At 46.0% G+C, this 17672-nt stretch overlaps 1 protein-coding gene across 1 annotated transcript in view; it reads right to left on the bottom strand.

The window, feature by feature from the left end:
• The window catches only part of SNX6 (sorting nexin 6), a 470945-nt gene that overhangs the window by 318774 nt on the left and 134499 nt on the right, over positions 1-17672 (bottom strand). Inside the window, exon 6 of the mRNA XM_069638456.1 lies at positions 12775-12898. Coding sequence (XP_069494557.1) covers positions 12775-12898 — 124 coding nt within the window. The remainder of the gene's footprint in view (positions 1-12774; positions 12899-17672) is intronic.

Here is a 17672-nt window from a genome sequence, read left to right as displayed (position 1 = left end):
TTCTTAATAAGGTAATACTTGGGTTGAGTTTTTTATATATAATGTGTTGGTACTTTACCCAAGATTCACCTTGGCCTACTTGTATTTAAATAAATCATTTATTTAAAAAAAAAATACTTCTGGGTTTAAGTGTTGAACCATTTGTATGCTACAGGTTCTTTGCAACATCCTACAGCCCTCTCTCCCTCCTAAGATAAGCCTGGCTGCTCGGTCTACACTACCAAATACAGTGGTACAGCCTTGTACTAAAAGTGGAGTTTTGCACCGTCTGAGTTGTATGGTTTTACTAAGCCCTTCAGAAAATCTGCCCTAACACAGTTTACTGTCTTTTAGAGAACCAAATACCCTAAAATGGCCATGCCTCGAGATAGTCGTACATCTTTGCCCCAATTGTATTTTTACCTTCTTCCTATCAGGGTCAGAGTTGCCATATATGGTAAGCCCTTTCCCGGTGAAAGCTCCAGCTTTCCTAGGCAAAGTGCGTTTGTGGCCTGATGTAGAGGCTGGGACGGTCTGGTCCCAGTCCACATCGATGCCAAAGTGTGTATGTTGAGTGGTAGACGTGATGGCCATAGGCTGTCCATGATTAGACAGCCCCTGTCAGTCTGAATGCAGCCGATCCTCGTTGGTGGGCTTGGGGGCGACTCCTGCGCGAATCATGGAGAAAAAGAGGACTTTTGCAGCCATTCATCAGATTGTTGTTGGAGCCAAGACTCCTATGAAGAGGAACATCTTGCTAAACCCACAGCTCAGCCAATCGGCATTGTCTTTTCCAACCACCCCAGCTAAGCAGAGCTCCTTTGCGGTTCTATAGTAGGCATTGATTGGTGCTTCAACCCCTGGACCGGTGGCCATAAGCCATCTCGACTTCTGCTTGAGGATTCCGCCCTTGGAAGCCTTTTGAATTTTTCTGGAAACCATCCTGTGGTCTGATCAGCTTCCTCTTGGGCTACCTCGCTGCATCGGCTGCCGTCGTGAGTTCATACTTGGGAATCTGCAGATCCTCCATTTGTGAAGCACAAGCCCCCCCCCCCCCCCCCCCCCCCCCCTCACCCCTCTGCGTTTTCAGCTCTCCAGCATGAAGAGGGGGCTTGCAGGACCAACTTCTTTGTTTCTATTGAAGCGGCCATCGCTGATCCCCGCATGCATCATGTCTTGGGGGGTCCTCTGAGGTAGTCGATAATGTGATAGTCCTTTGTTCATCGTGGCAGGGTCGTCCAGCTGTCCAGTTCCAGAAACTGCCTCACCAAAGCACAGAACCGCAGACTAGCTGCATCTAAAATACCAATTCAAAAGTGACCTCTGCACCAGAGACTCCTGGACCTCTTTTCCCAGAACCAAGTCTGAGAACAGGGGCCCAGTGATTACAGGAGCTGCCAAAGTGGTCACTGAGTGAACCGGAGTACAGTGGGTGAGTAAACCTACCTGTTCCTAACCACCTCTCGCCCACCTTAATGGGGTTTTAACAGGCGTAAAGTTATTTCCCTACATCTCGCTTGCCCGACAGTGGAGTTCTGGTCAAGAATCCTACCCCGGTGCTTCCCCCTAAAGTTGTTGAACTGTAAGAGTCTTGCAAGAACGTTAATTTTTTTGTTCTTTACCTTTGAGAAACAAATGCCCGATGGCTTTGCCACACTTGTGCAGACTTATGGACCCCTAGCCTGCTGAAAAGAACTGTATTGGCCCTTGTTAGTCTAGGGACAGTATGTCCCTTCTTTCATAACTATGGAAGGACTTTTTACCATGTAGTGCCTTATTTTCTAAGGCTGTGTATGTGGTTTCTAACCACTTTCTTTCCTACATATTAGACTTAACTGTGTTCAAAAGCAAAGATTTTTGATTTCGATTAATTTATATAGCGCACAAGGATGAACCCAATCATATAAAGGCGCAGGGGGTAAATCAACAACGACATGAGGCAGGACAAAGAAACAATCGAGAGGGGCCAAGTTATCAAATAACAAAAAGCACAGAGACCTCTAAAAAGGCCCCTCATTTAAAAAGAAAGGTTTTTAGGACTCTTTGATACTGCTGAAGAGACTCAAGGGCTTGATTTCTCTTGGTATGCAGTTCCACCGCTTTGGGCCATATACAGTAAATCGCCCGTCTCCCCTTGTGACACAGCAAGATCGAGGAAAGCGAGATCGAGGAATTTGCAACAGTTGGACCCCTCACCATAGCACCCTAGATTGTTTGAACCCGAAGGCCCTTTAAGCGAGGTAGCGCAATATGGAATGGATGGGGATGCAGATTTTACTTTTACACCAATAATAAGACCGACTAAGGAAGTTGGCAAATCTTTAGCGGACATTAACAATGATCTAAAACGGGGAGTACAACGGACATTCACACAAGCCTCAACGATTTACATGAAAAAACACAGTTATATAGTAAAAACGCATCATTGACATACTATGTGGCAAAATAAGAAAACCTAAGTTGCATTGTGGTTGGTCTACGGGGAACATCTAGGTACACTTTCTATGGGGGGATAGGATTGTGATTGGTCTCGGAGGTCAGGTGGACAGCTATGCCCACCCCTAGTGCAAGTCATCTTCAGTGTCATAAAATACACGTTTCATGGGGTCTCAAACTATAGGGCTCTTTGCTATGTGGCCCTCTATGATTGGTTGACACGCTTTTACCCTTCTGGAATATTACACTCGCTAGCAGCACGCAAGCTGGTACCCCAGGTGCTGGTGGGTTGGACTTAACCATGCCTCCCCCACCCAATTAGCCCATCTATTATCCATTATCACTCCTGCTGTCTGCCATTTGAATTGTGTTTGAAATCGGCCTTGCAAAGTATCACTGCGCCTGAGAATAGAAGGGAGTGTGAGCATGGTCTTATCAAGTCTCGGTATATCTTGCCCAAAGTCTATTTTCATCTAGACCATGTGACAGGAGACAGTGTTTGAGCTCTTTCTTTCGTTTTTAACACTATTAAATTAATAAAACCTGGCGCTTCTAGTGTTTTTCCATTACACCTCAACAGGAGCTTGCCTCGCTTCTCATGTTCATTGTATCTTCTTGAATAGATAACCAGTTTCTTGGCTGCCACAACCCTTGATACCGGGACAGACAAGCTTTCTCAAATCTTGTTAATTGTCAGCTGTTTTCTTCTACTGTGCCACACTTTCAGTCCTTCTGTTCACAGGGTCCTAGTTTGCTAAAAGATGTTTGGTCGAGGAATTACTCCTCTGATCGTTCGCAGTGTATGCCCAGTGGTAAACTTTTGACATACGATGCAATTAACTACATAAAATGCAATGTGTTTTAACAGGTTTGGTACAAACCAGTCCTGCGCAATAGCTGCTGCGAGGCTTTCCTAATTTACATGCACAGGGTAGTGCAGCTGTTCAAACGCTACCCTTAACAAGACTACAGGCATCACCAGCTGGCCAGTGCTGTCCGGTTGCCACAATGCTTCAGAGAGGGATAAAGAACGCCCCCTCCTTTTCCACAATCCTTGCTCTTCCTGTGGTACTCCGCCTTGAACCTCCATCAACTGTTCTTGACAAATTATTAAGCCCTTTATTTACCATCATAATTGTGACTACTTTTTCCTTTACATTATCAGAACTTGAAATATCTGGTGATTATGCAACCCTTTTGGCCTCTTCGTCTATGGGTTCGTTTCTGCGAGAGAAAGTCATTTTGCTTAGTATGTACTGCGCATTTAACTATTGCGATGGCTAATGGGAGTTGTAGTGCCTCAATAAGGCTGTCCAATAATGCTGCATGTTGCACTGGAGTGCCATCCGCTCGGAGGTAGACCCTCCGTTTCCAACGTGCTAGCCCTGCGTACACGGTTGACGTCACATAGGCAGAGTCACTGTACACTGTTACTTCCTGTCCTGCATGATTTGAGCACAACAATCACCACTAATTCTGCTGCTTGCACTGAGAAGTGAGACGGTAGTCTTGCACTTGTTACAACCTCAAATTCCCAGTTTGTTATATGTCTCAGCATGGCAGCACCTGAACGCCTTTCCTGATCAGTTTGATACATTTTTGAAGACCCGTTAAAGCGCATTTTCCTTTACGTGCAGGATGTCATCATAGAATTCCTCGTAGTTAGCGCAATCATGCACATGCTCACCCTCTACCACAGGTTCTGCTCAACCGTGGCAGGGTTTACTATTTTACACCTGACCTTTTTTTAATCGCTGGATTCGATATAACCACCTCATATGCAGAAGCCCTCTGAGATGTCAATGTACCTTTAGGTTTCATCAAAACGGCAAACAAAGCATGCTCAACAAACAATGTCATAGAACACCCCATCACAATAATAGTAGACGTCTCTATTGTAAATGCGGCTGCTGTCAGCAACTGTTCGCGAGGAAAGTGCTCTCTAATAATTGGATCCAAAATCCCACTGTAATATGCCAGGGGTTTGTACCCCATTGTAGTCCTCTGTGTAAGCACCGCTGTCATAACTGTCCCATTTGTATATGTGAAAACAAAAATAATTTGTCATAGTTGGGAATTCCTAAAACTGGAGCTGTAAAAAATGCTTTAATTATTCAAATGCTCCCTTCATTTCCTCAGTCGGTTCTAATCTTTCCTTATTCACCTGTGCTTTCTTCAGAGCCTGCAGAAGGGATCTTGTGTAGGAACTATAATCAAATAGCCACGCTCTAACAGTTGCATTATCCCAAAAACTGCTGCATTTGCTTTATCATGTGCGGTTTTGCTGCTTTCATAGTGGCCCCAGCTCTTTCAGGTGGGACTCTTCCCTTCATGTGAAATCAACTGACCTATCTACAACACATCTTCTTGACAATATTGCAACTTCTCTTTATCCAAGTTATATCCCTTGTCTGGTAGAATAGTCATTAACTGAATAGCCTTGTCTGCACTCATCTTCTGTTGTACTACAAACCAAAATATCGTCCATGTACTATAGCAGAACGCTTTTCTAATCAATATTGTCATCTGCAGACCCCTATTAAAGATCGATGGAGACTCACAGTACCCTTGGGGCAAACGAGTGCTCTTCAGTTTAGTTTGGCGAAACGTAAATGACGTCAGGTCTTGGGAGTCGTTATGCAACCGGATTGAGAAAAACGCATTTTTCAAGTCAATCACCGTAAAAATATTGTGCTTCTGCTGGGATACTAAATAGTATTGTCGCCGGATTCATAACTAAAATGAAACTGCCTCTACAATCTGGTCTCCTGTCTTGTATGAATTTCCACAACCCTCCCTTTGATTTCTTCACAGGGTACACCACGGTATTACACAGTGACTCTGACGCCACTATGATACCCTGTTACAGTCTTAAAAATGCCCTTATCTGCCTCTCGAGACATGGGATATTGTCTTGCTCGAGGTAAAATTACTCCTGGCTTCAGCTTAATCTTAACCTCCCCTATTCCCTTCAATAGGCCTACATCATAGGGGCCTGTAGTCCACAAAGAATTTGGCACCTTTTCCAAGTATTCATCAGAAAATGCTGGATGCTGCCGCACTATCAACATTCCCTGTGGGATCTTTCTTTTCTCTATGCTGATCCAATATCTAATACTCATCTCAAATATTACTTCATCATCTGATGGATCATCTCTGAACATATCCTCGTCGGTGACGTCAGTCAGTCAATCTATACTCTTCTCCAATGGCAATCACTGTTCTCCATGGCCTGCCCTCGTCATCGGTTCCTTCGAGCATGGCCATTTCCCCTTGCACTATGGCTGCACTTAACCCTAGGGGAATAGTCTATCCACCCTCTTCGCCCATAGGTATCTGGCCTGAACAAAAATTCATCAGGTATTCTCATAATCTTTCCCACTAATCCGGGTAGCCATGTCAACAGAATGCGTACCCACAAAGAAAGACTTCTGGCTCTAGTGGCATTCCTCGGTTAGCCATTTGCCCTGTAAATGCCAATGTAAATTTGCCCACATTCATATAATGTATCTGTGGAGTAGAACACACTATACCTTCATCAGTAAACAAAATAGTCATTAAGCTTCGTCATTAAATCTCATCCTAAATATTAACCAGTATCTGGCTTGAATACAATAATGGAACAGACATGGCACATTCTCCTATAGAGACTGGTAATTCATCAGCAAAAGTATCTCAGCTTGTAGCTCCAGAGAAACCTTGAGCATTCATGGCATTTCCCGACATATATTCCCTCTCGTATACATGAGCGAGTAGCCCCAGTGTCTACTAGAAAAGAAAAAGATGTGCCTCCTATCGTCACATCAACCCTTGGTTAATCATGCGGGTCTGGTGTCACGGATAGTACTGAACACATCGAGTCGCCCTGTGAGCTGTCCTATTGTGGTTACGTGCATATCACTGTACCTGTAAAAGGACTTCCTCCTACCACAGTGACACCCCCTACTCTAGGTGTCAATCACTATCCAGTGTTTGCGTTCTACTGTATCTGCATGGGTGCGTGCTGTGATTGCCCCTATCGGCGGATTCAATGGTGCTTGCTGTGGCTGCAATGCCGGTTGCATTTGCAGGGCTTGTGCTTGATACACTGATCTTGGGCAAACCCGCCCCTAGCCTATGAGGTATATGCTGGAGGATAAGCTGTCAACGCCTCTTGGGAATGGCCCATTCTGTACATACCCTTGGCTTCCACATGTGCACGCAATGTGCCCTGTCATCCCACATGTCCAACATACAGGAGGAGCTCTTCTGACTAGCCCCCCTTGTTTGAATCCTCCTTGTACATTCAGATTATCATTGTGCATATTCTGAAAACCGCCTCTATTATTCTGAAAACCACCCCTTCCTCTATAGCTCAATCCTCTGTTCCACGGCATAAACCCATTCCCTCCTTCATCCATTTGGCGTTGATTATAAACCTGTGATGTACCCACTGCTTGCTGCAATCCCAATCCTACTCTGCTTTGTCAACACTGCCCCTTCTATGGCATACTTTGACAATTTCTTCGGAACTAACTTGGCTTCAAGTTTAGCATCTTCCTTTTTATTTTTCTCTTGTAACGGCCGGCAGTGATGCACTATGGTCAACTGTATTTCTGGCCATGGCATCGCTTCCATTCCCAATCATTTCTTGAGCCGTCTCTGTACCTGCTCTGGCAAGCCTCGACATAAAATGTGGTAGAATGCTGCCACTGTCTTTCCCCCACGGTTCCCGCATTTCAAGAGTCCACCGTTCCTGAATACTTTGAATATAAGCAAGCAGATCTTCGTCTTCTCTCATCTTACATGCCATAATTGCAGCCATATCCGACGTGTCAAGATACTGCACCCCAAGTGCTTTATAGAAATCTGCTCTACAATTGTTAAATGGCACTCCATCGTGCGCTGTGTTCTGTGCCGTGACACTAGATATCCTGCCCTAGTCCAATTGTCATCTACCCTTTCCCCAAGAATGGCTGCTAGGAGACCCTTAATATCCCCTATTGCTAGAGTATTTCCTCCGGTCTTCTTTTCTAGCTCATAAATCAATTTTCCCGCACCCACCGTTAAATTGGGAAGATTGCATCTTAAATGACCCTTATTCATTTGCAGCCATGGAATATACTACAGTCTGGCCCCTCCTTTCTGCAATAAAGGAAACTGTGAACCCAAATCCGCAATCGGCTCCCATTGTCTGCCTATCCATAGTAGGGACAACGGCTCCCGATCGCCTTCTTCCTGGCAATGACTGGATACGCTATAGGATCTGGTGTCCTATCTTTAGGTTGCTCTAAATCGGACCATCTTACTTCCTTGTCTGTCTGCCTCAGGACTGCATGCACTTCCTCCCTCCTCCCCATGGAAGGTTTCTCTCTCTTCGTCGGACATATCTAGCCCCCAGCTAGTATGGCTTTTGTCTCCTTCATCCTAAGTCAGTCTGTCTAAAGACAAGGCTCTGTGCTCGATACTAAACGGGTCACTTTCCTCACTTTGTGATTGGAGGACCAGGGATTGTTCTTTCCCTCTGCTTCCCAGATTGCTGCTTTCCCTCAAGTCTTGATACGTCTTATAGATCCCATCTCCGATGCTCCCCATGTCAAAATTATCCTCTGGGGCTACCCTAGATGGCCCGTACGTTGCTCCCTGTGGCGGGAGGAACTCCTCTATATTGCTGGTGTAGTTTGGCCAAAATCCATTTTCATCTAGACCATGTTTGAGCTCTTTCTTTCGTATTTAACACTATTAAATTAATACAACCTGGTGGTTCGTGTTTTTCCATTACACCTCAACAGGAGCTCGCCCTCACTTCTCACGTTAATTGTATCTTCTCGAATAGATGACCAGTTTCCTGGCTGCCCCAACCCTTGACACCGGGCCAGACATGCTTTCTCGAATCTTCCCTCATAGTCAGTTTTCTTTTACTGCGCCACACTTTTAGCCCTTTTGTTCATGGGCCCTAGTTTGCTGAAAATATGATGTGGAACATATAGGTATAGATATATTTTATATTGGCGGCACCACCTACAGTATATTCGCTACGTATAGGCAGCCTTCATGATTAGTCTACTTGAGTGTGAAGAGGTGCCGGCAGCGGACTTGGGACAAGCCACCAACTCGCACACATCGGACGAACTCGGCGAGCCTGACGGGAGCGGAGCCGCCCCAGCAGAACGCTACGGCAGGGTTAGCTACCCACCTTACTGGAGTCGCCGATCCAGACTGGGAAGGGGGCGGGAACCTTGTCAGGAAACAGGCCGCGGCCGAGGAGGAGTAAGAACCCCGACATTAGGGGCCACCCCTATGACCCCAAGTCCCGGCGCCGCATGGATGCCGCCGATGGAAACGCTTCAGGAACAGTCCCCATCCATGCTACAGGGGCAGGCGAAACTGACGGCAGGGAAACCCGGTCTTAAGGGAGGCGGGGCCAAACCTTCCCAACCAATAACAGACGAGCTAGGCAAGACGTCTGCTCATTGGTGGGGATTTGAAACCAGTGAAGTATATAAAAGCCTGCCTTTTCTAAACAAGGCTGTCTGTTATATTCACAGGACACCGAGGAGCACGCAGGCAACCCCGAGTGGTGGGCCTACCCAGATAACCCGAGTTAGAGGACCACAGCCTTATCCCAAGGGCAATTGGGGAAGGAAAAACCCCACGGTGAAGCAACCGCCAGAACTTTCAGTTTATTATTGATTTACTACACCTTTCAGTTATTGACTCTTTCCTGATCAACCATACGGCAATAATAAAGATTATTGCAGCACGTGTTTTGTCTCCTGTCTTTCATTTCCACATTGAGTTTCAGCATCTGTACATCTATAAAACGGCTTAAATTTTCTTCAGTGCTCTGTGCACATGCAATCTTCATTCTGCACATGAAATGTTGCTCAATTCTTCAATTCGCCATCGGATTCTATAAGATCTATTCACCTTCTTCATTGGCATCTCTTCTGGGTGCATCATTTCTGCTTCATGAGACGTCACCAGCCTTCTCTTCCATTCATCTTCACACTTCTTCTGGAACCTCCTTTAAGAGACTTATTTCTCAGCCGGTACATGATATAGGGCTTTCTCAATTATATGTGTATGCACTCTGGCTAACTTGTATAATTAAGAGTTCTATGTGTGCGCATAATGCACCCTTCAAGTCTAAGCCTTGCTGCTCAGTCACACTACCCAGATAGAGTTTGGCTAGACATTAGCGTCTTTCCCAGTTAGCCAGAATAGGGTGGCCTCTCAGAATCTGTCAAAAGGGCAGATTCTGAAAATCTATCTTAACAGTAGCAAACTGGGTACTAATGCATTTTTGAAATCCCTACTCCCGGCCATTTTGATTTGGCACATCCCTTTGTGGCAACTACGTGGGAAGACTAAAATGGCCAATCCCAAGCCCAGCCCTGCACCCTCCTCTAAATGGATTTAAACAAGGTTTTATTGCATGTTTGCCCCCGATGTGCACAATTCACATCCTGTGTGCAATGTCATGAGTGTGTAGGGATTGTGAGTGCCAGCCTGATTAGCAAACCATCAAATCCTGTGTGTGTCTGCCTGGTGCCTTCACTGGAGGGCTGGTAAATGTGCTGATTTGGGGGAATCCCTAACCATTTCTTAGATTCCTACTTGGATTGTTGGACGACAGCTATGAAGATGGGTTGCTGCATCCGAGAACCTGGTTTGGCAATATTGGGTCTCATTACAACCTTGCTGGCCCGGAAACAACTTTGCCGGTAAGCTTACCAGCTCTGTTGCTTCTGGACTGGCTAAGTACAACTCTGCTCGGCGGGGCCCTCCCGCCCGGCAGGTCTGACCTGTCGGCTGACTGGTGCATCTGACCTGCCGGGCCCACAGGCACCCGCCCACAGAGTTTCAGGGAAGCACCGGCAGCGTTATTACCAGTGCCAGTGTTTCCGTGGTCCCCATTCCCTTACAGTCCTATGGGACTATAGGAATGGGGAACAACATTTCACTGGCGCCCGACTTTCCGTCCGCCGGGGATGTAATACCCCGGTGTTAGCGGCAAGTCAGGCGCTGGTAACTGGTTACGGGTCCGGCCGCTACCTGCCGGTTTTACAGGCACAGTTACTGCTGGACCCCTAATGAGGCCCATTGTCTGGACCCTGGTGCCTTTGTCCTTGCTTCTGCTTTAGTACTTTAACACCAATACTGGGGTCTTCTTCGTCCTCTCCCTGCCGGACTAGCAGTCTCATCTTGGAACTTTTTCCTGGCAGTAGATGTGCAGCCTCCCTACAAAATCTCCCAGAACCAAACACCTCAAGGTGGGGTGCCTTCCTGGCTTGTACGAGTGGTGGGTCGCCATTAATCCACCTCGGCTCCACAGTGGACAGTCCAAAATTGCCTCCACTCATTGCCCCCATTGTGGGAACTGTACTTTTCTGGCTGGCTGCACCCTCTTGACCCTCAAGCTGACCATATTCCTTTGGTCGGGTCCCTCAGTCTTTGTGCCTTCCCCATTGCTGCTTCTGCTTGCCGAGTCTTCCTCCTCTGTACACAGGATTACACTGGTCACCCTTCAGGCCCTGGGTACCAGATTCCTTTACCAGCCCTGTAAAAAGCTGTACCTAACATGTTCTGCTGCAATTTCCAAGCTGAATCCAGTGTGATCGTCACTCCGAGTACTTGTCCTCAGGGTCCTTCAGTCCCAATATATTGCTCTTAATATTAGTCAGGGCTTCCATGGGTCCGGTAATAGAGTGGGTTTGCAGTCCTCGTCTCTATTGCGCGACTTGCACTGGCCCCGAATCCTGCTTTGCGCCCATCCTCCTCCAGCTTGCTGGGTACAAATATGGCCATGTCCAGACCTACTCTTTAAATGTTGTATCTTGTTGTTTACTCTGTAAAGCGCTTTGGCGTAAAGCGCTATATAAATTCAATAAACATAACATACTCGGGATGAAGGTGTCCAACAAAGAGAATGCATCCAAAGAACAGGAGGAACCACTGGAATAATGGTACACTGTAGGACACCTTCAAAAACCTAAAAATGAGTAAAGCCACCAGCCTGATCAGGATCCATTGGAAACTAACAAAATAATTAACAGAAAAGAAAGGGGAAAGAATGTTTCAAGTACTCCCCATAAGGGTGGTAGTGCTGCTCTCCATTCATACATTTGAATGAAGGATTAAGGGTCCCCCTGCACGGGTGTACTGTAGGGCTCAACAATGCCTCCAAAATAAAATGAGTGAAGCAAGTGAGCGAGGTTAAAAAGGCCTTGCATACCAAAGTCAGCAAGGCACCAAATCAGTATGTGGGAAGGTTGTAAAAAGAAACTTCTTTCTGCCCCAAACCCCCACCTCCAACTGCCTTCATGTTTACACGGGTTTCCAACTCACACCCGGACCCTTCTCCTTAACTAGAGCTTCCCGCACTTGCTGCTCCTCAATCCCACTTGCTTCACAATCCATGCCTCTGGCATCACATTGAATCACTGCAGAAAGAGAGACAAGCAGCACATTCACAAAAGTGTCATATGTAAGTGTATGTGTGTTAAAAGCGCATACTTTGGTTGAGTTTCTTAAGGGTGATCCCAACCAATTGGCCATGGGCTTTAAGCTAGATTTCGGATATGCTAAAGTGTGCAATATTAAGAGGAAGGAGAATAGGGAAATAAATCACAAGACTATGAAGGAAGGCAGGGTAGTAAGGGGCCTCACTCGGTTGAGCGAATGCTGGAGTGGAAAACTGCAAGTATAAAAAAAAAACAATAAAAAAAACCACACAGGCTCAGCAAAACCACGGGTGCAATGGCAACGCCTCTCCACGTGTTTGTGTGTAGATCTGGCCTTTCCAGAGTAGGAAGCTGCCTTCCGGGAGCAGAGAGCATGCAACGTTGTAATACTGTGCTGGAAAGAAAATTAAAACAATCTGTTGAAAAAGAAAAAAAAGCTAGACTGGAAATCCCATTCACACTTCTTCCTATTCAGGAAAGGCTGCAAGAGACTGAATTCAGACCTCTCCATTTCAGAAAACCTCACAGTGAAGTTTAAAACCGCAAATGGAAAACCGGAGATATACTGTTTGAAACTGTTATGGCACACTCAGCAGGGGACGCTTCCTATAGCTACCTTGTCTGATTAAAAAGGTCTACGCTAATGTGCTTCTGACCTGGAGCAACACAAGGTAAAATGGACACAGGGGAACCATCCTCCCTATTAGCCACTCGCACATTTCAGAAGGATCCACTGGAGAAAAAAAGGGAATAAAGTGCTTGTTCTTTGACAATACAGACACGAAAAATAGTATGCTTCAGGCTTGGCTTGTACAACAGAGGCGTGCACCATGTGACAGCATACTCACCACCCTCTAACACCAGCCCCACAAAATCCGGAATTCTACAGACTGAAGTGTTGATGCATACTCACATCTTGGTTGTACTCCAAGAAGACGTGGAAATTTAAGTCCTTTCTCAGGATGGGATGTGCTGCCACTCGGCATAGAAACACTTCATGCATTGCCACCGTCTTCTTAAAAATGGCCAAATACTCTCTACAAACAAGGCAGAGAACAGAAGTCAAGAAGCAACACAAAGGTGGCAGATTGAAAACCAAAACCACAGCTGGCCACAGACCAACACAGAAAAAAGTGAAGTTTAAAGACTGCAGTATGCTACAGTGACATTTATATGGATAATGCAGTGTTTAAGGACTACAAAACATTACTGAATTCACAATTAAGACCTCAGAGGTACAGTGTCATGTAGTGAAAATAGTGACATCTCGGAGTACAATATCTAACGTACCTAGCGAAGGCATAGGAAGTAATAACCAAACCTTTGGTTATCTTGAAACACAGCACTTATTGAATTTGGCATTACCTGGCAAACAGAGCTGTGGCAGAGCAGTCAGAAAAGCCCCATGCGCCTTCACCAGCTTCGACACTGACTGGGCCAGTCAGCTGAATATTATCCTAACCTTGATTTGAGGAAACGGTTGTCTTTTGGAAGCGGTCAAAGGTCCCAGCAATGGCTATGCCCTTCCCAAATTAGAAGGTGACCTTTCTCTAGGGGGCGAGTGCTAGGGAGATTTATCATTTGTATGCTTCATCCCCTCTCCTAGTGAGACCCCAGCAATTTTTACTGGTCTTCTGGACTGTTAGGACAGCTTTTCTGAAGTCTAACTAAGGGCTTAGCAAACCCATTCAACTGAGGCAGGACAAGACTCCACTCTTACTATAAGGCTGTTCCGCCCGAGTTCAGGGTGGCGCAGACAGGTGTAATTTTAAGAGAATGAGAGAGAGAGAGAGAGGGCAGTAGAATCAGTACAAAGAAATTGTAATCCAAATGGGTCCAAAGAAACACTGAAACATTATGTATTGTAAAAATGGTTTATTAATAGTAGGCCAAGATGAACATTGGGTGAAATAAGTACTATCACAGATCATATAAACACTACGCTGCTTGAAGGTACACAGACCAAAGCATAAAACCTAATTTGGATCACCCAACAGTAGTTCTAGGGAAGTGGAAACCAATAGTTCCTTTCAGATTACTTCCAGAAATACAGGGTAGTAGACCCTAGCAGTTGTACCGTGATGCTCAGCAGGAAACCGCATAGTAATATCAACTGGACAATATACTTTGCAGAATAGTGACACTTATACCAGGAACAATAAAAACCTAGAACTTCTTTTGGGATAACACAGTTATTTATACTCAAGGTAAGTAAACCCTTGTGTAATCTTACTTACAGTTGCTTTTCAGTGCCCATCTGCCCCCAGCCCCACTCGTGTTGCTCCGTTGCCCGTCTCCTTTGCTTCCCCCTTCCCCACCCTCTGCCCGCCTCCCGGACCTCCCTCCACCCGTGATTGGCTACCTGGGCCTACACTGTGGTGGGTCTGCAGCTACACCGTGGGATAACACCATTTACAACGCAGCGATTCCAGGTGAGCTACAGGGACCCCCCCTGCTCCTTTTGCCATCATGTGGCCAGCAGCCATGTCCACATGTGCCCCCAGCCCCCTCATGTTGCTCCATTCCCGTCTCCTTTGCTTGTCCCTTTCCCACCCTGCACCCGCCTCCCGGACCTCCCTCCCTCCCTCCCTCCCTCCATCCATCCATCCATCCATCCAGTGAATGGCCGACTGTCTGGTCTTAAATGAACCGACCAAGGTAGCCCTCTGCCTGGCAGCCCCTGCGGCTAAGGGCCCCCGAGACAAGGGCGGCTCCTACAATGGCGGCTCCAAGACGTGTCCGCAGGGAAAGCCAGAGAAGCCAGCAGTTAACAGACACCAACAAAAACTTTAAGTGTAGCATGGATGGGGTGTAGAGCAATTACTCTACACCAAAAAGCCCCTGCTACTCTTTCTTACCTTTCCATAACATAGACTAAGATAGACTCAGACCATGCATACTTAGAAAGATTTGTGACCACCAGTCTGAATGTATACATGCCAGTATTGGAAATGTTGACTTGCCCTGTATCCCAACATACTAGTCAATGTTCTTTGGTGTCACACCTAGAGGGAATTGTGGAAGCTGGCCTGCGTCACGTCTGGATAAGTTTGTGAACATCAGCATATGCCTCACTTAAATGGAATTAGGAAAGTTATCATGTACCAAACTTGATAGAACTCTCATAGAAATGATAGAAATGTGAATGGCATGTGAAACAATTAGATGGACTTCTTAGCTCTGGCCTGTCTTGCATCTAGATGGGATTGTAAATGTTGGTATGCGCCATACTTAGAATTGAGAACATTAGCCTGCACAGTATCTAGACAGGATTGTGAATGTTAGCATGTGCCACACCTAGACGTAATCTTGAACATTAGCCGGCGTTGCATCTAGACGTAATCGTAAACACTAGCCAGCGTTGCACCTAGATAGGTTTTAAAATGTCAGCATGTGCCACACTTAGATAGAATTGCGATTGTTAGAATTTACCCAGTTAACCAATCCACTAACGATTTCACCCCTCTGCAAATACCTTTCAAACTCTAACCAAACACAACCACAAACCTATAACACAATAATCTGCACAAACTTCACCACACTCCAACAAAACAAACCACACAGACTTGCATAACAGCACACAACGGCTACCGACCAGAAAACACCCCAAGGCCAGCCAACCGAATTCCGGGTTGAGGCCGCCAACAGCACATCACTGCTCTCTTGCACTTTTCCAGCTTACTCCCACTAACTCACCACCCCTCTCTTTTTCAGAGCCACCAGAGTGCCAGGGGACCACTCCGGTGGTGATAATGTTAAAGGATATTTGTACCACGCACTAACACAGACTAAGGAAAGCAATAACTTGTTAACTTATTTTTGGAAGACACCCAGCTAACACAAGGCAAGTAACACCTCTATACTTTTGCAAGGAGCTACCAGCAACCTAAATGGTAAGTATGACCTACGCAGTCTTATTCTGCACAGGCTAACAGCAAGTCAGGGGATGCCAGACCCAATTGGGGACACTCCTACAATTATCCTAACAGGAATAGGAATAAGTGAAACCAACAGCATTACTTTTGAGAAGAGGGAGCCCAATTCACAGGTAAGTAAGAAGGCACACCGCTTATTCAAAGTAAGTAAATCCTATGTAAACTTTTCAGAATGGCAAAACATAACTAAGGTGATACCCTTCTTTAACTATTCACTCACAGTTCAAAGTTACCAACTAACTCATTCACAAGTAAGTAAACTTTTCAACACTGGTTTTACTTTTCAAGGCAGACCCCTAAAAGTATCCAGCCCTTCCCAATTCTAGTACATGAGCTTCTCTAAGAGGCAGAAGAGGGACCCTCGTGGTCTAGGAGCCAGCTGTAGGGTGAGGTAGGGCTCTATTGCTGGCAAAGTTCAGAGTTCCAGAGGAAGACTGTTCAAACAAGTAAGTATTTTACTTTAGTTAGTTGAGGGTTCAGGGACTTCAGAGAAGACACCCTAGGAGGATTCAACAGTGGGCCTGGGTGAACTGGACAAGAGACCTCCCAATCACAGAAAACTCTCAGATACACAGGAATCACAAGAGACTTAAGGTAAGTAAACACTCAAGCAGGCACAAAAGAAGATTTTGCAGCAGGATCACCTGAGGATTTGCATCCAAAAACCCAGTCGTTGAATTCCTTCATCAAGAAGACGAGACACAGGGCGACATTTGCAGCAAGGGTCACAGGCAAGGCTCTAGGCAAGGTTTTCCTCCTTGCTGGACGCGGATTTGGAGCCTTTTTCAGGAGCACAGAAGACAATGTCACCGGTCGGATTCTCGTCGTTGGCAAGGTCCAGCACTCTGGTGAGTGGACTTTTCGGACTCTATTCACGTCTCTGGAGAACCAGCAGGATGCCTACAAAGTTTCAGCGGGATTCGGAATTCAACAGGCCATGCACCACACAATGGCTCATGGTCCCAGGGTATTGGATTACTGCAGCATGACGTGGGATGGCTCAAAATGCAGGTCTTCACGAGTCTAGTGGGTCTCACCAGGCTCTGGGTCGAGGTCGTTGGTTTTTGCAGCAGGCTCCAGTTACACAGCATGCTCTCTCCAGTCGCTGGAAATCATCTTAGCTGTGAATTCTTCATCTTCCTCTTTCTCTTCGGTTTTGGGTTCAGTGGTCGACTACCTCTTCAGCCTCTAGAATCAGACGTTTAAGCAGGAAACCGCCAATCGAAAAGTCATGCAACATTCAAATTTGTAGGGTTAGCAGTCCTTTCAGGACAGCCAGCCAACCCACTTTAAACTTGATTCTCAAAGGCAGGCTAGAAGACAAAGGACTGCAGAGTTATGGTCTCCTCCCTCGTTTGCTGACTTCACAGACACTCTGGAGCATGGGCGGGAAATAAACAAGATTCTCACCGAAGATAACAATTCACAAATTAATTTCCCACCCTGGATGTCAGGGGAAGGAAGAAGAAAGGACAAGAAACACTAAAATGCCAAAAAAAAGAAGGACAGGGACCATTTTGGTAAAATGAGCACCCAAGGGTGCCCTTAACAGGGCTGTGCAAACAGCCTGCGGTAAAGGTGCACCGAATTAATAAAAAGGTTCACTGCCAACAGCCATTAAAAAGGGATCCAACGATCCTTTCTACCTTTGGGAACTGCAGTATTCCCTAGGTTAGCCAGAGAAACCTAGGGCAACCCAGCAACAATAGGCACTTATTGCCAAAACGTTGTCAACAAGGATAATTTTTAAAATGACACCCATAAAAAAGAGTATAAGATTCTGTGAGTGTGGATAAAAGGTTCCCACTCGCAGAGGTATAAGGAAAAATAATCCACCAGTAAAAGCAAAAGGTTTTGGGGTTGACTCAGGTCAGGA

The sequence above is a fragment of the Ambystoma mexicanum genome, chromosome 14, assembly GCF_040938575.1.
Source record: "Ambystoma mexicanum isolate Mex_15411 chromosome 14, UKY_AmexF1_1, whole genome shotgun sequence".
Lineage (NCBI taxonomy): Eukaryota > Metazoa > Chordata > Amphibia > Caudata > Ambystomatidae > Ambystoma > Ambystoma mexicanum.
This window is presented reverse-complemented; position numbering and strand designations above follow the sequence as displayed.